General features: G+C 38.9%; 1 protein-coding gene across 2 annotated transcripts in view; it reads right to left on the bottom strand.

Moving 5' to 3' along the window:
- The window catches only part of RRM2B (ribonucleotide reductase regulatory TP53 inducible subunit M2B), a 36746-nt gene extending 14883 nt beyond the window's left edge, over window positions 1-21863 (bottom strand). The window contains exons 1-6 of one of the 2 annotated variants that reach the window (XM_080800771.1): window positions 21529-21863; window positions 13809-13964; window positions 9618-9734; window positions 8744-8877; window positions 8014-8108; window positions 1831-1964 (exon numbers count right to left, since the gene is read on the bottom strand). In XM_080800771.1, the coding sequence (XP_080656897.1) occupies window positions 1831-1964; window positions 8014-8108; window positions 8744-8877; window positions 9618-9734; window positions 13809-13964; window positions 21529-21576 (684 nt within the window). In that variant the 5' untranslated portion in view covers window positions 21577-21863. The other variant, XM_080800772.1, reaches the window with a different exon arrangement.
- Window positions 21864-22126: the final 263 nt, after the last annotated feature.

Raw genomic sequence — 22126 nt, 5'->3', positions numbered from 1 at the left:
TAAAACTTCTGGGAAGAAATCTGGAAATTAGTATGGGTAACCTTCAAAATGATTATACATTATAACGCAGTAATTGTATTTCTAGGCAATCTAGCTTAGGAAAACAATATGAAATTGGGATAAAGCTTATACACAAAACATATTCATTTTACATTACAGCAAAATAAGCAAAAAACTAGAAATAACCTAAATTTCCAAGTATAGAATAGTCAAATAAGTGATACACTGTTTCATTAGAATATTATATATCTAACCAAACTACTCTTTTTTAGAAACTAATCTTTCCAAAAAATGCTTGATTTAATTAAAAAATGCTCACAGTGTTCTGCTAAAAAAAACTCAGCTCATAAAAATATGAAAAAAGCAGAATATTTCAAATTATAAAATGATGTTCATATATATCTACATAGGTTTAACTACAGAAAATTGAAAAGAAATACAATGAAATGCTAATAGTGGTTATTTCTGTTAAGATTGAGTGATTTTATTCTCTTAATTCTCTGTAATTACCACATATGACATTGATGATAAAAATTATTAGAAACTGAAAGACATGAAATAACAAAAATTATAGAAAGCATTTTATGGCATTTACTTATAAAGTATTTTCACACATACCGGCTCCTTTTATTTTAACAAAACCCTGTCAAGATTTATAGTTGAAGCAACTGGGGCTCAGAGAAGTTGATAACTTGACAAGGTCACTTAGAAATAAGCTGAGGGGGGGCACCTGGGTGGCTCAGTGGGTTAAAGCCTCTGCCTTCAGCTCAGGTCATGATCCCGGGGTCCTGGGATCGAGCCCCGCATCAGGCTCTCTGCTCAGCATGGAGCCTGCTTCCTCCTCTCTCTCTGCCTGCTTCTCTGCCTACTTGTGATCTGTCTGTCAAATAAATAAATAAAATCTTAAAAAAAAAAAAAAAAAAAAAAAAGAAATAAGCTGAGGGGCCAGGATTAGTGTAGCCAACACCTGTGAGCTGACGGCTGTGATGGGCTAAACCCTGAGAAGAAGAATAAAAAGTAAGACAAGGTGCCTGCACACAGGTAGCCTTGAGTCCAGCAGAGGAGAGAGGCAGGAAGTATAGTACACGTTACTGACTCTAAGACAGGGACAGATTCCTCTTTCAAAGGGATACATAGAGGAAAAGTGGTCAGTTCTATCTAACTGAGTCAGGGAAGTTTTGAGTTGCAACTTGTAAGAAGGTAATCAACAGATGGGGAAAAAATGGCAGGAAGATGGAAAGGGTATCGTAGGCAAAGGGAGACAAGATGTAGTTACTGGCTGGATGTGGCTGAGAAAGGGAAAAAGCAATCTAAAATGACTTTCAGATTTCAAATTTGGATGACTAGATAGAAGGTAGCACCACCGAATGAGACAGGGAAAACAGAAGAACGAACCTGGGGAGAAAGATAATGAGTTTGTTTTCTGAAATATTAGGTTTGAGTTATCTGTGGAGCCTTCCAGGAGAAACTAAAATATACTTGACCACCTGGGTTTGAAGCTCAGGAAAGAATGCACTCAAGTTTGGGTTGTTTAGGAGCATCTAAATGGTTGCTGATCCCATGGAAATAGATAAGATCAGCCAGGAGGAGGTCATGTACAGTGAAGGAGAGAGGCCAAGGCCGGAACCCAGGATTTAATGTATTTAAGGATGAGAGGGGAGACTGACGAACAGTAAGAAGCAGGAGAAAAATACAATTCTTAAAAACCAAGGAAGAAATTACTTTGTATTTTCTTTTAATTACCAGGATATCATCATTTTCCAGGGGGGAAAAAAAATGAACACCAAATACAGATACAAATATTAACTAGAAGAATATTTCATTCCTTACTTCATCTCTGCTGATGAGTTCATTGGAAAACGTGAGTCCAGGCATGAGACCTCTTTTCTTTAGCCAAAATATAGCAGCAAAAGATCCCGAGAAGAAAATCCCTTCTACAGCAGCAAAAGCTACCACTCTTTCCCCTGGGAGACATAAAATAGTTTTATTTTCTGAAATATCACATCCTGTAAACATTTCCAAGCTCACATCTATAAAATATACATATTTTTACATATATATTTATATCACAACTATTTTGCCAAAAATCAAAATTAACAAATTAGTGCCACGGCTAAAGGTCTTCAAGAGGAGGAAATATGCCACTTCTACCTACTACAGAAGAAAGGTATGTAGGTATGTCTACTTTAAGTCTTATGTCAGGGACGCCTGGGTGGCTCAGTGGGTTAAAGCCTCTGCCTTTGGCTTGGGTCATGATCCCAGGATTCTGGGACTGAGCCCCGCATTGGGCTCTCTGCTCAGCGGAGAGCCTGCTTCTTCCTCTCTCTGCCTGCCTCTTTGCCTACTTGTGATCTCTGTCTGTCAAATAAATAAATAAAATCTTTAAAAAAAAAAATCTTATGTCAGACATTGGACTCCTAGCGGTCTTGGTCTCTGGACAAAGGAGATCTTTCCTACTCAAAAAAAAGAAGTCATTTAGCTGTGTACCACACATGCCTATGAGTGTAGTATGTGCATATTAAGTGTTTGCATGTATTGGAATAGAGAGTAGAAGATAAGATTTTATGACAAAGGTCTCCCTCTTTATGTTTGAGGGAGGGGAGGTTGCTGATGTTTTCATTTTTAAAATCCTAAGATATCTTACGGATGAGGAGCAAACATTTCATTTCAAAAAACATTGCCACGCATCTTCAATGAATAAAAATATGAATCCAGCTAAAGAGAATAAGTATATCTGTTGGATAAAATATCCCACCACATAAGCAAAAATACTATCTTTTGCTAAATATATAAGACCTAATTTCAAAGGTTACTCACTGTTGGGCAAGGACTTTGCAGAAGACCATCTCCTAAAAGGTCTATAATGGAACCACATCCACTGTCTCTAGGGGTTGATCAGAAGTCTAACCCAAACAAATCTCACCACACTGCATAAGCTCAAGAGACGTATTTATATACATGTCTGTATAGGGAGAAAGGTTTGGTCTATAAGACTATGGGATAAAGGCAGCTGAGGGCTTGAACCAACTACAGGTCTGTTTCATCAATAACATCATAGCTTATACCCCAGTACTGTCACAGGACCAAACACAGACCATGTGCTTAATAAATGTGTTCTGACCTGAATAAATGAAAAATATCTAAGCATTAGATGATAAAAGACATTATTTATTCTATGGAAACTTATAACTTCCAGAACAAAGGTAATTACAATATTTAAATTTCAAAAAGAAAGAAGACTTAAATTTAAATATTTCTTAAATATTTCTGGAAGTCTCTAAATAGTGCTCTGGTTTATCCTCATTCTTTTCCCTGATTATCTTAAATAAATCAAATCAGATCAGTTATATGAAATACTTCTCTATTAGTAGCCCAAAACATCAGAAAAAGTTCTATAGCATTTTATTTTATTTTATTTTAAGATTTTATTTATTTATTTGACATACAGAGATCACAAGTAGGCAGAGAGGCAGGCAGAGAGAGCGAGGAAGAGAAGCAGGCCTCCTGCTGAGCAGAAAGCCCGATGCGGGGCTCGATCCCAGGACCCTGGGATCATGACCTGAGCCGAAAGCAGAGGCTTTAACCCACTGAGCCACCCAGGCGCCCCTATTTTTACAATTTTAAAAGTCACCTTGAAAAAAATAACAGAAGAAATATAAATTAAATAAGTACTTACTGAATATATACTGTGTAGAAGGAATTATTAAGAGAAGAATCTTTAGTATACTACACTAAATACAAAATATAGTAATAATCACTATGGTCTTGGCAACAAAAATGGCTAGCTATATTTGTTGGGATGAAGAATTGTCCTTATTTTAACATACAGATTACTATATTTTCATCTGAGTCAAAACCAACAGTCTGATGCTTAACTGACTGAGCCACTCAGGCACTCCCCAAACCTATTCTTTAAAATGATACTCTCAATTATTTGTTCTTAGGATCTTCTACAAAGTATGTGAAATTCTAGATTTTTTTTTTTTTTTTGCATGTACAGTTGATCCTTGAACAACATGGAGGTTAGGGATGCTAAATTCCTGTGCAGTTAAAAATCCATTTACCATTTTTGACTCCCCCAAAACCTAGCTACTAATAACATACTGTTGACTGGAAGCCTTACAGATAAGTCAACACATATTTTTTGTGTTATATGTATTATATACTGTATTCTCATAATAAAATGAAAGAAAATTTTATTAAGAAACTTATAAGAAAGAGAAAATACATTTACAGTACTGTACTATATTTGTCAAAAAAAATCTGCATAATTGGGCCCACATAGGTCAACCCATGTTGTTCAAGAGTCAACTGTAATGGGAAATGTTTATTCTTTTTTTTCCCATAAGTTTACATATTAGCCTATTTGTTTTGCTGATTACTAATATTTGTCCAAGTAAGCCATACAGACTCTCTTTTAACTTTCTGACCCCTTTCACTAATTTCTTCTGACCCCTACCCCTCACCTCTTACAATCAAAATCTATTGTATCCATGAGCTTAGATTTCAGTTTTTAGTTTTGTTCTTATATAAAAGAGATCAGACAGTATTTGTCTTTCTTTGTCTGCTTTATTTCACTTAGCATAATGCCCTCACGGTCCATCCATGTTGTTGCAAATGGTGACATTTCATTGTGTTTTTATGGCTAATATGCCATTATTACACACATACACCCTACATTTTCTTTATCTACTCATCCATTGATGGGCACTTAGGTTGTTTCCATATCTTGGCTATTATTAAATAATGCTGCAGTGAACATGGGAGTGCATATATCTTTCTGAGTTCATGTTTTAATTTTCTTCAGATAAATACCCAGAAGAGGAACTGCTGGATCATACGGTAGTTCTAGTTTTAATTTTTTTAAGAACTTCCATACTGGTTTCGCCAGTGACTCTACTAATGTACATTCCCATCAACAGTGCACAAGGGTTCCCTTTTGTCCACATTCTCATGGATGCTTGTTATCTTTTGATAACAGGCATTCTAACAGGTGGTTTTGATTTACAGATCCCTGTGGTTTAATGATGTTCAGCATCTTTTCATGTGTCTGTTGGCCGTCTGTATATATTTTTTTGGAAAATGTCCAGTCAGATCTTCTCATTTTAATTTTTTTTTTTTGCTATTGGATAATATATGTTCTTTATATATTTTGGATATTAGCCTCTTATCAGATACCAGTAGATTGTTTTTTCATTTTGTTGATGGTTTCCTTTGCTTTGCAGAAGGTTTTAGTTTGATGTAGTCCCACTTGTTTATTTTTGCTTCTGTTGTTTTTGCTGTTGGGATTGAATTCAAAATACCATCGCCAAGACCTGTATCAAGGAGTTTACCACTTATGTTTTCTTCTGGAGGCTTAATGGTTTTGGGTCATACATTCAAATCTTTAATCTGTTTTTAGTTAATTTTCGTGTATGGTGTAAGTTGTAATTTAGTTTCATTCTTTTGCTTTTAGTTGTCTACTTTTCTCAATACTATTTATCAAAGGGACTGTCTTTTCCCCACTGTACATTCTTGGCTCCTTTGTCATAAATTAATTGACCATATATGCATGGGTTTTATTTCTGGGCTATTGTGTTCCATTGATTTATGTGTCTGTTTTTTACACCAATACAATACTGGTTTGATTACTGTAACTTTGTAAGATAGTTTGAAATCAGGGATTTTGATGATGTTTCATTCTTTCTCAAGATTGTTTGCCTATTTGGGATTTCTTGTGGTTTTATATAAATTTTAGAATTATTTGTTCTATTTTTTTGAAAAAATGTTATTGGGATTTTGATAGAGATTGCATTTAATCTATATTGTTTTGAGTAGTATGGATATTTTAGCAATATTGATTCTTGCAATTTCTGAGCATGGAATATCTTTCTTTTTATTTGTGTCTTCAATTTCTTTCATAAATGTCTTAGAGTTTTCAATACACAGGTTTCCATCTCCTTGGTTAAATGTATTCCTAGGTATTTTATTCTTGTTGGTGCAATTGTAAATGGGTTTTAAGTTCTCTTTCTGATAGTTATTATCGTATAGAAACACAACAGATTTCTGCATACTGATTTTTCATCCTGCAACTTCAATGAATAGTTTTTTTTCATGGAGTCTTTAGGGTTTTCTGTATGTGTCATGTCATCTGCAAACAGTGAGTTTTACTTCTTCCTCTCCAATTTAGATGTCTTTCCCCCCACCGCCTGTCTCTATTGCTCCAGCTAGGACTTCTAATACTGTGTTGAATGAAAGTGGTGAGAGTGGGCATCTTGTCTTGCTCCTGATCTTGAGGAAAGGATTTCAGCTTTTCACAATGGAGTATAATGTTAGCTCTGAGTTTGTCATATATGGCCTTTATCATGTTAAGGTATATTTCCTCTATGCTTGCTTTTTTGGGAGTTTTTATCATAAATGGATACCAAATTTTGTCCACTGCATCTGCAGCATGGTCTGCCTTGAGAGCAAGCAATATGGAGAATTTACCTGGAGCCCTGCTGTTGTCACACGGTGACTGCTACCCTCCTCTTCTTTCTCTCTGGGAAGTTATGAAATACATGCCAACTCCAAGACTGTTCATCGTTTTCCATTGGTACCTATCCATACTATTTTCAATGCATATTGAACACCTTAATATTTCTCTCCTTCTTTCTTTAAAGCCAGTGTTTCTTAAACCACTTATGAGAAAATCAGCTGGGTATAAAATGCAGATTCCTCAGTCCTACCTGGGTCTCCTAAATCATTCTCTGGTGAGGACCAGGATTCTGAAGGGTTTTCTGCAAACTCTTGCATAATTTTTACGTACACTAAGAACCATCACTTTTCTTATTCTTGAAATGAACCGAAGGTAATGCAAATATATTTGTTTCTTCCCTGATATATAACAGGCTTGCCCCATACCTTATTCTACATTACTGGTTCTCAACGTGTGGTCCCGGGGGTCCCTGGAAATCCACAGACTGAGGAGGTCTATGGGGTTAAAACTATTTTCATTAAAAATGCTAAGTCACTATTTATTTTTTTTTACTACCTTTCTTGCATGAGTGTACAGTGGTGATTTCCAGAGGCTACATGACATATCCACAATAATCTGAGAAGCCTACTAAAATAATCTTCCCTTCTCTAATTACTTATCTGAGTAATACTGGATTTTCTTCATAACTATAAAGGAAACTACAACAATATTCTGCAACAAATTAAATGTGGAAGCAGATACAATCCAGTTGTCTTCTATTAAGTCAGACACTTAAAAGGTTTGCAAAATCCGGGGGAGAGGAGAAGTAGTGTTTTTTTCATAAATACATGTTATTTATAATAAAATATAATGGTTTTTTCTATTGCTTTTAAATGCATTAATAAATAATTTTTTAAGTTTCTCTGTTTTATATCTAATATGGAAATATCAATAATCCACACCAATAGGAGAGTCCTATTTTTTAAGAGTCCTTATTTTTAAGAGTACAAAGAAGTCCTGAGACCAAAAATTTTGAGGCTTGCTTCCCCCATAATGAATAAAACCAGAAAATAAAGACCACTAATTATGAAATAGATAAGTATGAAGCAGGTACTCAGAGCTATTCAAATGAAGGATCTGAATATTTTAATTAAATTAAGTAAATACTTATTGAGCAACTATTATGTGATAATTTTTCAGAAACTACATATTTGTTCCCTGAAAAAAACGTGACTTTGACTTGCTTTTACTCCCTTAAATATTCATGAAATCAGAGACAAACTGTGATTGCCATAATATTCTTGTCAGATTCCATGTGACTTTTATTTACCTATAATTAGGTACTGACATCTTAATCTTTCAACTTTCAACTTATTAAACAAAACAGGTAACAGCTTTAGATTATTTTACCACTGGTTTCTAGTCATTAGGAGTAATGATTCTACTAAAGGTGTACGTGGAGACATTTGTACTCCTTTTCCATTCTGGGACTTCAATTATACCTGATAATCACGCCACATAAAAAGTGTTATGTCAACCGAGGCAAATGTGATCATTTTTAAATTAAAACTACTTACCAAAAGTAGATTTTCTATCTTCTATCCATCGTAAGGCCCAGTCTGCTTTTTTCTTAACATATGGCATTGTTTCAATTGCATTAAATAAAAATTCTCTGTAAAAACAAAAGCATGGAAAAGTTATTCATCTGTCTTTCTTAATCAGAAAAAAATTTCATTAGTTTAATCATCTATAAAAATTGCAACCAGATCTGCCGTTTTTCTGTATTTTTGCATGTCTATAAAGTATAGAAATAAAACTAAAAATTCAAATTAGTGATTTGGCTCTGGTTTGATATAAAACTGACTAAAGTCAATACTCGATTTCTAAAGAGTATGCATTATTAAGCAGTTTTTAAAGATATAATACCCAAAGGTGAACTGGTTTTATACAAGTTTTTTTTAACCCAACACATTATTCAGCAATAGAAAACATCTGAACAATCTTTCCCTAACATTTGCTTTTGGAGTAAATTCTGCTCTTTTTTTTTTTTTTTAAAGATTTTATTCATTTATTTGACAGAGAGATCACAAGTAGACAGAGAGGCAGGCAGAGAGAGAGGAGGAAGCAGGCTCCCCGCTGAGCAGAGAGCCCAATGCGGGGGGCTCGATCCCAGGACCCTGAGATCATGACCTGAGCCGAAGGCACAGGCTTTAACCCTCTGAGCCACCCAGGCGCCCCGTAAATTCTGCTCTTAACATAAGCAACAGCATAAACCTTTGCAAATAAAATGCAAATAAAATGTAATACCTTTTCTTGGGATCTCTGATGTAAGTGTCTATTAGCAAACTGTACATCTCTGAGTGAACATTCTCAATGAGAATTTGAAAGCCATAGAAACAGCGAGCCTCTGGAACCTGTACCTCCTGACTAAAGCGCTCCACCTACAAAAATAAGGGAAACATATCCAATTCTGCGGCCTCTCATAAACATTGCAAATCAGAACCTGGACATTATCACTTAAAAATTACCTGTCATGCCACAAACAGGTTAGACAGAATTTATGGATTATTTTAAACAGTATTATCCATCAATCCTCCCCAATAAATTAGTTGCATAATGTACCCTTAACAATTATATGAATTGACCTAACAGATGGAGATACTTCCTACAAAGCCAAGTAAATTTCAAAGAACAGCTATCAAAAATTGACCTTAAGTCTTCATTTTCCTCAACAGAAGACCAATAGATTGAAGCCCCTTCTAATTCATGATGAAAGTTTGTATCTTTCTAATTCTCTTTAACAAGAAAGCAGGCCTCCTGGCCAACCACAATACAAGTTAAAAATGGGGAGCCAGAATGTAATGCTTTAATATAGAGCTCCAGAGAGGTTATTAAGGTACAGGCTCTCCATTAAGATTACTATCGAAGGGTAAAAATGGAACTCATGTCTATGCATTGTAAGTAGTTTTGATGGGCACAAGATGCTTGATATCATATTTTGCTGGTCAAATGGGAGAAATGCATTCTTTTCTCTGACACTTCATCAGAAAAATATCTTTGAAAGTTAAGCTATATCTAGTTCATTTCCTAGAAGTCATTTTTCAGCCTTAGTCTAATTGTCTTACTGCCATTATCATCATTTAGCTGCTGAACGGGAACAGAAATACAACAAAAATCTTACCAAATTTTCATTCACAATTCCATCACTGGCTGCAAAAAAGGCTAATATGTGAGAGATAAAATACTTCTCCTCTGATTTAAGCTTGTTCCAGTGAGGGAGATCCTTTGATAAGTCAACCTGAAATAAAAAGATTTTCAAAATGTTTACCTCAGTGTTTAATTCTTCTCAAAAAGTGTTTGGATAACTTCCATCTCAAAGTTAGGGAGGGACAAGTCATTAGCAGTAAAATGTGAAAGAGGAAAAGATGTTAATATTGCTACTTTAAGGATAAGGATATAGACTGAATGTTCACGTCCCCCACCCCCACCCCAACCAAATTCATGTATTTGAAACTAATGCCCAGTGTGATGGTACTTGAAGGTGGATGGACTCTTTGGCAGGTGATTGGATCATGCAGGTGGAGCCCTCATGAATGGGATTAGTACCCTTATAAAAGAGTCCTCAGAGAACTTCCTCATCCTTTCTGCCATATGAAAACACAGAAAGTTAACAACTATCTCTGAACCAGGAACTGGGACCTCACCAGACACCAAATCTACCAGAGACTTATCTTGGAATTCCCAGTCTCTAGAACTGTGAGAAATAAAATTCTCCTGTTTGTAAGCCATCCAGTCTATGGTATCATAGCAACCCAAACTGACTAAGAGTATTACAAAGGAACACAATAAAATAAAAGCATTTTGAAGGACTCTGTACTCTGGCTAACTGAGGCAGAATAAATTAATGACTTCCAGCAGCCATTGCTTTAACATGATATGTAATACTTAGTGTAGTGTTGGATTAGCTACCTATTCAGCAATAGTAGCTACTACTTTACTATCAGCTAATCTAGTTTTATACCCAGAAAATAATATCAGGCATGTAACAACCCAGGTTTTAAAGTAATTTACTGGCATGGCTTCCTCTGGGAATAGAATATTTTTGAAAATGGGTGGGGGGGCTCTGAATGGCTCAGTCAGTTGGGCATCTGACTTCAGCTGTGGTCATGATCTCAGGGTTCTGGGATGGAGACCTCGTGTGGGCTCTGTGCTCAGTGGGGAGTCTATTCACCCCCTCCTTCTTCCCCTCCCCCTGCTTGTGCTCTCTCATACAAATAAACTTTTTTTAAAAAAGGAAATATTTTTTTAAATGTTTATTAGAACTAGTTCTTGGAATTAACAGAGTAAGGCACTCTAGAGTCTGATGGACTCTACAATTTAAAATAGTATTTAAATGTATCTTATAGATATTATTTTGTCCTAAGAAGATCTCTGAAGTATTTTTCACAATAACTTCACAAACATTTGAAATATATAGCTGTCCTTTGTCCTTTTATTTATTCTAACAAAGCCCTAATCTCTTTAACCATTCCAAAAAGGATTAATGTTTCATTATTTGTGTTCTTTTTTGAAATTCTTTTTTGTTACTTTATTCTTTAAATGTTTACTGAGTACCTACTACATTCCAGACACTGTAATAAGTATTGGAGAGGAATGTGGGTGGCTCAATTGGCTAAGCGTCTGACTCTTGATTTTGGCTCGGGTCATGATCTCAGGGTGGTGAGATTGAGCCCCACACTGGGCTCCATGCTCAGTGGGGAGTCTGCTTGAGATTATCCCTCTCCCTCTGTCCCCCACTGACCTCCCGCTCTCCCTCTTTCAAATAAATAAATAAATAAATAAATAAACTTTAGAAAAAATAAGTGTTGGAGATACAATGGGGTTGGGGAGTATACTTGTATCTATCTTTTAAAACATGCAAGCTAAATATCAGATTCTAATCTCTTAAGAGCTCAACTCAGGATTAACTGAAGGACACCTTCCTAGTTTTTATGTGTTTTACTCCTGATATTAAATTTTATATTATAATATGCTCACTCTTAAATATTAAACTTACCTCTTTGAACACTCAATTTCAAAATATTTCATTTACACTACACTGGTCATCTCCCATTCTTAAAACGTAAACCATCCTTCCCAGTTTAATCTCCTTTGGACAAATTCTCAATTTCACTTTCTAAATATTGATTCCAAACTGCTGGTTATTAGAATTGCCTGGTAGCTTTAAAAGAAAAAATCCAAAACCCTAGACTTTTTTCTTCTGAATCAAGGTTTCTGATGATCAGCCATATTTAGGAATAAAGCTAAACCACAGATAAAACAATGAAGTCCAAAGTTGACATAATTTGTTTAGAGGAAAAATATGTGGAACTATATGTGTTTGACTTCCTTTTAAAATGTATATTTAAATAAACAAAATATGTACCAACCTGTGTATTTTAATTTTTTAATTAGTATTTCTTAGTCATAATGCAACACGGGTTACATTTGCTAAAAGATTCAAGTAATTTTCAAATGAATTTTAAGAAACCCAAGTATCACAGTAGCTTTTTAACATGATGAATGAAAAAGCCACCTGCGTGCTCCATTTGTTCTCTTAACCAAATCTAAAAAACACATCCTAGAAAACCACAGTTAGGAACAGTCAGGTGTGCCAAGCAGTATGACCCAATTTGAAAATACTGGGTTTTTATTTTGTCTGGCGTTTTTTGCTCTGTATGTTAACTACAGTATAACAAAGAGTTTTAACAATATAACACAGGTGGATAAATGGGTATAATTCGTGTCATCAAAGTTTCAACAATTGGTGGCTTCTGATTTCTAATGTCACTCTCCCTCATTCTGTGTAAAATAGCTTACATTTATTTAGTGTTTGCTAAGTGCCATGTGGCATTCTAGACATCTCACTGATCTCATTCATGAGACTCCTCTGATTAATCCTCATAATAACCCAACGAACCAGGTACCGTTAGCTCAGTTTTCTAATGAGAATACACAGAGAGGTTAAGCAATTTTCCCAGTTCCACAGCTAGTAGGTGGCAGAGTCAGAATATGTACTTGGGGAGCCCAGGTGGCTCAGTGGGTTAAGCCTCTGCCTTCAGCTCAGGTCATGATCTCAGGGTCCTGGGATCGAGCCCTGCATCAGGCTCTCTGCTCAGCAGAGAGCCTGCTTCCCCTTCTCTCTCTCTCTGCCTATCTCTCTGCCTACTTGTGACCTCCCCCTCTGTCAATAAATAAATAAAAATCTTAAAAAAAAAAAAAAAGAATATGTACCTAGGCAATCTGGTCCAGAGCCTGCCTTTTTTTTTTTTTTTAAGATTTTATTTATTTGACAGAGATCACAAATAGGCAGAGGGGCAGGCAGAGAGAGAAAAAGGAGGAAGCAGGCTCCCTGCTGAGCAGAGAGCCCCACGTGGGGCTCGATCCCAGGACCCTGGGATCATGACCTGAGCCAAAGGCTGAGGCTCAACCCACTGAGCCACCCAGGCACCCTGAGAGCCTGCTTTCTTAACAGTGCGTGTTTACGTGTATAAAAATAATCTTCTGAAAAATAGGTCCGAATATATCTACCTACATAGATATATCCATTTATCTGTTTATATAGATAAATAAACACACACACAGAGGAAGTATGCAATGCAGGGTATCATCCATCATATTCAAAGAGGAAGACAAGGACTGTTTGTGGGTTCACTTAGACTAGAGGGCAACCACTTACATGACCAACTGTCCTTGCCAAACCAGCAAGTATTTTCGAATTTACTGTGTTCAACTCATTTTCTTGGTGGAAAATGCCCCCCTAACATACAGTATTCTAGAACTTTCCTGGCTGCTGTGGCATCAGTGACAGGTTTGATGTGACTGAGGGCGGGGCCAGACTGGGAGGTGCTCTGGTGGGCAGCTCGGGAGCTCACTGTCCGAGCAGGCAAATTCTCTGCCACAGCTCTTTCTGCACAATCAGCTAAGTCTCTCAATGGAAGCATCCCTTAGGGTCCCTGTGGCATTCACTCTCATTTTTTGGCCATAACACAATTTTACTCATTATGCTAGCCACAGGTAAAGACTAGTCTTATTTGGCCACAGCAAATTAAAAGTCTACTTAAAAATAGAAAATGTTTTAAAATATATTGGAAGTAAAAACCCGAAAGACTGAGAGGCCATTTTTATATCAGGAAACGTTTATAGACAGCAGTCCAAACGGAAAACATTGGCGAACACTGTCTTGAGTTTCAGTAATTTCAAACATTATGTTATACAACTGATCTTCCTCAATGTATCTAACAGTATAAATTAACATTTTCCAATGTCCCACCACAGAAGATGTGACACTGCATTACAGAACATGCCTGCTGGCAAAGGTGAGGCCACTTACCTCTTCTGCTGTCCAGAAGGATGCCTGTGCCTGTTTATACATTTTCCAAATGTCAGGGTATTGGATTGGGAAGATGACAAATCGGCGAGAACTCTTACGTAGAAGCGGCTCTTCGTCTGACTTCACTTCATTTTCGTTGGTATCTGAAGATAATCTCTTTGGAAAACAAATTACAAACACCCATTCAGTGCAGACATTCCCTCTCTATTCATATCTAAAAACACACTGGGGGAAGCCAGAGACACAGCACAGACTGAGGAGCCCGTCTGCCTGGGTTGAATCCTTTACTGTTACCCATTCCTGGTTAACAGTGTTTGGTTAGTTGTGTGACCACAGAAAGTGGCTTAACTTCTCTGAGTCTTGGTTTTTCCTTATCAGTAAAAATAACACTTACATCATTTAGGTTAATCTTGATAATTAAAAGTGCTTTAAACAGAGCCTGGCGCATAATAAGCATGGAACAAAAGTGTCATTATTGCTACTTTAAGGATAAGCACAAAAGTAGATCCATAAATGTCATGGTGTGCGAATTTCTTAGTTTGTACACAAAACGTCCCTTCAGTGCCTTTCTCAGAGATAGGATGCTGGCATGAACAGGATACTATTATAAACTACTTTCTTATTTTATTTTTAAATATTTTTTTATTTATTCATTTAAGAGAGAGAGAGAGTGCATGTGAGAGCACAAGCAGTGGTAGGGTCAGAGGGACAGGGAGAAGCAGAGTCCCCCCTGAGCAGGGTGCTTGACCCCAGGACCCTGGGATCATGACCTGAGCCAAAGGTAGACACTTAACTGACTGAACCACCCAGGTGCCCCTACTTTCTTCTTTCTCCCCCCCATACTTCTTTATTTTAATGTTTTCTTTCCGAATCTGAACTATCATCATAGTCACCTGAAAATTCCTAACCAACAATTTATCAACCTTCGTTCACCTGAACCTTCCCTCATCTGAACCTTCCCATATACCAATTTTTATTACTATTTATTTGTTAGCTTTACTACAGATGATCTCAGTGTGGGCTGGCTCAAAGCTTTGTGGAATCAAGTGAGAAGCACATACCTGTATATATACGACTTGGAAATGATGGTATGCCAACAAGGGACAGTGCCAATATATATTTTAATAGTTAGCAAAAGCATCAAAAGAGTTGTACTTTCCATGCGAATGAATATATACCAAGTATATACAATTAGGCTTAAAATGTATAAATCAAGATTATTGGGATACATTTAAATTCTGGACTCCAAACTCAAACTTTCTCTCTCTCTCCAGGGCCAGGCCAATCATGTTCCTTCACCTTCATCATTGCTTCCATCAGCCACACCTCTCTGAAGCAAGTGTGCTAAGACAAGACAAGATGTACAAAGTCAAAGCCGGAGGCTACACAAATCCAGTGGGGCTTGCACACTGCACACATGCTGTCATTATAGAAGAGACTGTCTTATTTTGTAACTATTTATTTGAAGGTGTAGGCCTCCCCAGATAAAGCACTTGAGCTCTGGAGAGCAGAAAGAAGAGTAGAAACCACTTCTTATTTATTACGGTGCTCCCAGAATACTGTGTCAAGCATAACATCAATAAATGTTAGCTAAGTAAGTGAACAGGCTGCTAATTTCTCTTTATCTTGTGATTGAGTTACTGGATACCTTTTGAATTTAATTTAACATAAGACCACAATACATCAATGAGATAACCTGATAACCACTCAAATCAAGCCTTTTCTGAGTGTTCCATATCTCCCTTTCCCCCACCATCCCAAAGGCCTGGATTAGGTGCCTAATATAGCACAGAGCTCAATGCAATTTAATTCCTTGTTATTCGTCTATAGTCCCGTCTAGACTATGCTTCTTGAGAGTAAAAACTGACTTTACTCTTGTGGAATCCCTAGAACCCAGCATAGTACCTGGCATTTAGTTGATATTCATTCTCCAAATACTCAAGCAAATTTTTAAAATGGAAGCTGTCAAGTCTTTTGTTTGTGTTGCCTTTATATATTTTGTCCCTGGGGTACAGGTATGGATACAGAGCTGGAATTCCCTACCTTCGCTGTATTTGCTATGTGAACCATCATAAGCAGTAACTCTTTGGTACCAAGCACCCTGGTCCTGAGGGAGTTTTGTGTTTGTTTTTTTTTTAATTAAGATTTTATTTTTATTTATTTGACAGAGAGAGATCACAAGTAGACAGAGAGGCAGGCAGAGGGAGAGAGGAGGGGAAGCAGGCTCCCCGCTGAGCAGAGAGCCCAATGCGGGACTCGATCCCAGGACCCCGAGATCATGACCTGAGCCGAAGGCAGCGGCCCAACCCACCGAGCCACCCAGGTGCCCCCTGAGGGAGTTTTTAATGCTGGTGAAACAAATGATCAATGTCAGAATCTATGAAAACGAAAGACTAGCACCTTTCCATTACAATGAAAGTCACTTTTGTACCTATATTCTTCCTGTTCCATTCTGATAACATGCACATTTTAAAAGAAGTTGTTGGATTAGGAGAGCATCATGAAAGAGTTTCTTAACCAACATAAACTTCTGAATTGAGCTAAAGATGATACATTGCTTATTTTCATGATGCTTAAAAAAAATCAACATACATTTTAATACAATGTAAGGACGGTCATACATCTCAAAGCTCTAGGATCTCTAGACTATCCTGTATGGACCTGGGGTAAGAACTCATATTTTAGAGGAGAAAACAATGTGAAAAAAGGCATGATGGCATGTGACTTTTTAAAATTTTTATTTATTTGATTGGACTCTCAAGTTTCAAGTCTTTCTGACATAAACATGACACAATGTATCACTTACACATTCTAATTTCTAGTTTTAACATACTTAAGGTAGAACAGTCTGAGTGCAGAGTCCTTCTCTCTCATAGGATTCTCTCCCAATCTTATTATACTTGTCTTGCTTACACTTAATTATACAGAATTTTTTTTAAGAATTTATTTATTTATTTGAGACAGAGAGAGAGAGAGAGAGAATATGAGCATGGGGAGGGGCAGAGGGAGAAGCAGGCTCCCTGGTAGCAGGAAGCCCAATATGGGGCTTGATCCCATATCATGATCATGGCCTGAGCTGACAGCAGATGCTTAACTGATTGGTTGAGCATCAGACTCTGGGTTTCAGCTCAGGTCATTGATCTCATGGGTGGTGGGAGGGAGCCCCACATGGGGCTTTGCACTCAGTGGGGAGTCTGCTTGAAGATTCTCATCCTCCGCCTCCCTCCTGATAAATAAATAAATATTTTTAGAACTCACTTATCCAGAAATATGGTCAGATTAGAAGAGAAACTGCAGGGGGAGAGAACAATTAAAAAATTAAGACCCTACCCAAATCTTGCCTGAACTAGGGTACCAGCAGTAGAAACACAAAAGAAGGCTGCTTTAAGAGATATTCAGAAGTAGAATTAATCATTCTTGCTAAAAACTTGGATTTGGGAGACCAGGATAAGGAAGAGTTGAAGATGCCCTTGAAGTGTCCACCAACTGGATGATCATATCAAGAAATAAGAGACACAAAGAAAGTGCTCAGCATCTGGGGAATAATTGTAATAAATTAGACAAATCCCTTGCTTCTCCCATTAGATGTTTAACAAAAGTTTAATTTGAATGAACTCCCCCACCAACCCAAGCCACAACAACAATAGTGACAAACACAAAAGTCTTTAAAAAGTCAACTTGGTTAATAAAAAATGTAATTTGTTCAGTTTGAAGATATCCAGTAAGCAGCTAAAAATATAATACTGTGGCAGAGGAGTGGTGGCGATCCATCCCATTGGTAGTCACCAAAAGGATTATCCAGGGAGAAAATTTAGAGAGGCAGCACAGATGAGGATACAGTCAAGAAAATGCTGACACTAGAAGGACAGATGGAAGAAGAGGAGCCAGCTGGGATTAAAAGTGGCTGAACTAGGGGCATCTGGGTGGCTCAGTTGGTTAAGCATCTGCCTTTGGCTGAGGCCATGATCCTAGGGTCCTGGGATTGAGCCCCGTGTCAGGCTCCTTGTTCAACGGGGAGCCTGCTTCTCCCTCTCCCTCTGCCTGCCACTCCTCCTGCTTGTGCTCTCTTGCTTGCTCAATCTCTGTCAAATAAATAAACAAAATCATTAAAAAAAAGTGGCTGAAATGAATGTAGGATAGTCAAAAGCAAAGGCAGAAGTGATCTGAAACAGAGAACTCTGTAAAGGATCCACACTCTCGATATCAATCGGGGTAAGAGGTTAGGAAGTAATTCTGTGTGTCAAAGATTTTTAAACATCTGGAAGATTGAGAGGTTCATACTCCAGCTCTTACCATTTGCCCACAACCCCCAAGTACTAGCATTCACCATGGGGCAGTTTGAACATCATTCCTGTGGATAGTCATGGAGAGTTTCTGAATATGAATTAACAGGAATAGGGGTAGCATCAAGAAGATTCACTGGATATCAATCCAGGATGAAGTGGAAAAAGAAAAAAAGCCCTAGAGTCTGGTAGCAACCATGGTATTGATCTCAGAGGTACAAATGGCAGCCTGAATTATTTTTGTTTTTTTTTCAAGCTTTTATTTAAATTCTAGTTAGTTAATATATAGTGTAATATTGCTTTCAGAAGTAGAATTTAGTGATTCATCACTTACCTACAGCACCCAGTGCTCATCACAGCAAGTACCCTCCTTAATACATTATCCATTTAGCCCATCCCCTGCCCACCTCCCCTTCATCAACCCTTAATTTGTTCTCTATAGTTAAGAGTCTCTTAAGGTTTGCCTTCCCCTCTTGCTTCCCCCTTCCCCTATGTTCATGTTTTATTTCTTAAGTTCCGTATGAGTAAAATCATATGGTATCTGCCTTTCTCTGACTTATTTTACTTAGTATAATATACTCTAGCTCCATCCATGTCATTGTAAAGGCAAGATTTCATCCTTTTGGATGGCTGAGTCATATTCCACTATATGTGTGTGTATATTTATCCATTCACTAGTTGGTGGACAGTTGGGATCTTTCCATAATTTGGCTGTGACTAGTAATGCTGCTATAAACATCATGGGGCATGTGTCCCTTTGAATCAGTATGTTTGTATCCTTTGGGCAAATAACAAGTAGTGCAATTGCTGGGTTATATGGTAGCTCTATTTTTAACTTTTTGAGGAACCCCCATACTGTCTTCCAGAGTGACTGCACCAGTTTGCATCTCACCAACAGTGTAAGAGGGTTCCCCTTTCTCCACATCCTCTCCAACATCTGTTGTTTCCTGTGTTAATTTTAGCCATTCTGACAGGTGTGAGGTGATATGTCATTGTAGTTTTGATTTGCATTTCCCTGATGATGAGTGATGCTGAGCATCTTTTCAGGTGTCTGTTGGCCATCTGGATGTCTTCTTTGGGAAAATGTCAAGGCAGCCTGAATTAAGATGTGGTAGTTAGCATGAAAAAGCTGCTTCAACGGAGCCTGGCCAGCTTACAGAATTGAGTCTTTTTGATGGGAACTGAGACCATCTCAAGACTTTTTACTTGGGAGGAGTGACATAAAGGCCCTGGTTTAGTGAAGGATTAATTTAGGAATGGTAAAAAGGATTAAACAGTGGGTGAGACTGGATGGAGGTAGAGGGACAAGTTGTTGTAGCTGCACAGGTGTAAAGTGATGAGACCCTGAAATAAAGTCCAGAACACACAAGCATTCCTTGGCAACATTCCACTGTGTCTTTCAGAATGGTGCCTCTAGTTCCTGCCTGCCTTAATTTCTGGTCACCCAAGAGGATACGCCCGGGCAGATTCCCCAGCTAGCACTCACCATTCCCTGGTCCAGGCTGGCATGCTACGAGGCTCCTCCCTCTCAATCCAGCCCCAATTCCACCACTTTTATTTGTTTGCCTTGGCCCCTCTTCTCAGGCGAAGAAGACTTTTTGGATGCAGCTACATTCCCACTCTATTTGTATTTGCCCAGGTTGTCACTTTCATTTTCTCTATTCTCACCAAATCTGACTAAACAGAATACTGGCCCACAACCAAGAACTTGGTTTTAAACCCAGCTCTGCTATTGAATCATGTGGTCCTGGGCACGTCATTTTCTCTTTTCTGGCCTAAACTTTCTTACCTTGAAAATAAGGACTATTGATTAGATTAATGATAGTAACTTCGAGAAACTGATGAAAGCTAAGGACCCCTTTCTCAGGAGAGTCACATGCATACACAAAATCTATAAACTTCAGGAGATTCATAAAAACCTTTCAAGCCCATCTATGTACCCTTTAAGACAGTGTTCCTTAAAATATGTGAATGAGAATCACCTGAAGTCCTTGTTAAAAATGCAGTCCCAGACCCTCCCAAGAGATTTTGACTTACCATGTCTGGAATGGAGGCCCAGTAATTTACATTTTTTACAACTCCAGGTGATTCTAATGCAGGTGACCTACACTGCAGCATCAGATCCAGAGAATCAAAGTGCTTGAAGCATCCTTGCAACTCAAGTTAAAAAATTTTGGACCAGATGCTCACTAGAATTCATTCTACAGCTAAAATTCTGCCTCTGTCTTTGTGGGCCTATGTCATTGAGAAGGGGATAATAAATAAAAGTTAACTTCCAGGTCTTAAGTGTGAATGGTTGTAGCACAAAAAGAAAAATCTGAATTGTCCTTTTCCAGTGAGGAAACTCGTACTTAGTATATTTGTTTCAAAAGGGGAAGAAAAAGTTTGAGGGATATTTACAGCTTGTTAATTAGTTACTAAATGTTTACAAAATCAAAATCAAATATTATAAAACCCCAAGTCTGGACCCTACAACTTTCTAAAGAAATGTAGGACTGAGTCTCTGTAAGCTGAAATTATTAAAAAAAAAAAAAAAGTATCACACACAGCCAACAGGTTCAAGATAAATACAAAAAGTATTTCTCTTGTACACAAATGGTTTAGAAGTATTTGTGAAATAACAGGGTATGAAAATTCAGAACAATCTGAACTACCCTACAACAGTTTAATAAATTGATTTACTGTTATTATGTACTTTCATTATAGAAGCAGAAGATAAACATGTTAATTTGGGTTTTAGGAGGCACCCACAACTTCCGTGGCACTTTGCATAAAGTCTTTGACTCACTCCTCTGTGAGGGAAGTATCACTTACACTGTAAAATGAAGACAGTGAAATCCCTGAGAGTCACAGCTAGTTAAGTGGCTCAGTCTGAGCAAATCTGACCTCCTAACCTGATGTTTTTCTTTGTTGTGAGGACTTCCCGTTGCCGTCTACCTATCATCACCACCCCATCCACCTGTGTCAATTTCCACACACGGTCTCCAGCTCCTTTTAACCATCTTAGAGAAGGGATGCATTTCTCCAGTAAATCCACCTGTCCTCATTCCTTGCCTGAGTTTCCCCAGCCAGACGGCTCCGGACGTGCAAAGATGGGAAGAGAGTATGGGTCGGACTATTTGGGGGAGGGGGAGGGGCGCGGCTCCTCGGCCGGGCCTGAAACCTCAGAGCGTCGCCCTTGGCTGGCCCCGGAGCAGAGCAACGGAGCAGAAACCCGGCTCCCTCGTCACCCCTACCTGCGGACGGCCTCCCCGGCACTCACAACCACGAAACCAGGCTGCGGCGAAGGCTCGCGCCTGGGCCTGCACTGGGTTGCCCACCACAACGTGTAAAATTTTCTACAGCAGTCCTGCACCTACCTCGCAGGTCCCGGCTGCAACCTGCAACCTAAGGGCCAGGCATGACTATGGGGCGGGACAGGGAACGGCAGCATTTACCTTATCCAGCTCGGGCCTGGCCGCTTCCGGCCTTTCCGGGTCACCCATCGCGCAGACTCCGCCAGAGCTACGAGGGCTGAAGGAACTGAGAGCCTCGAGCCACCTCCAACTATGACGGGACCCAGGTGGCCCGAGGGTCCACTGAGTACGCCCCGCCTCCAGCTGCACAGACCCCTCCTACTCCCGCGGTCCCCGCTTTCTCGCCAGCCGATTGAGCAACAACCCCTGCGCCGGCCGGCCCCGCCTCCCCCGCCTCAGAGCCCCGTCTACTCCTGCCGGACCCGCCTCCAGCCTGCGGCTTGAGGACATCTCTCGGCCTCGGCCAACCCCGCACCAACCTTCGGGCGGACCCCGCCTCCCGCCTGCCCAGTGAGGGACTCCCTGCGCCTGCTGGCCCCGCCTCCCAGGTCTCAGGTCCCGCCCACTTCAGGAGGCCACGCCCACTCCGCTACCCGACCCCGACCCCGCCTCCCGCCGGCCCCTAGAAGAACTCGCCCGGAATCCCCGGGCCTCGCTTCCCCGCTCGCTGTGTGAGACGTTCGGCCCGCGGCTTTTGGCCCCGCCCGCATGGCGGGCTCCCGGCTCTACTTACTGGTAC

The sequence above is a fragment of the Martes martes genome, assembly GCF_963455335.1.
Source record: "Martes martes genome assembly, chromosome: 4".
Taxonomy (NCBI): Eukaryota; Metazoa; Chordata; class Mammalia; order Carnivora; family Mustelidae; genus Martes; species Martes martes.
The sequence above is the reverse complement of the archived record's forward strand: the minus strand, read 5'-3'. Positions and strand labels throughout refer to the sequence as shown.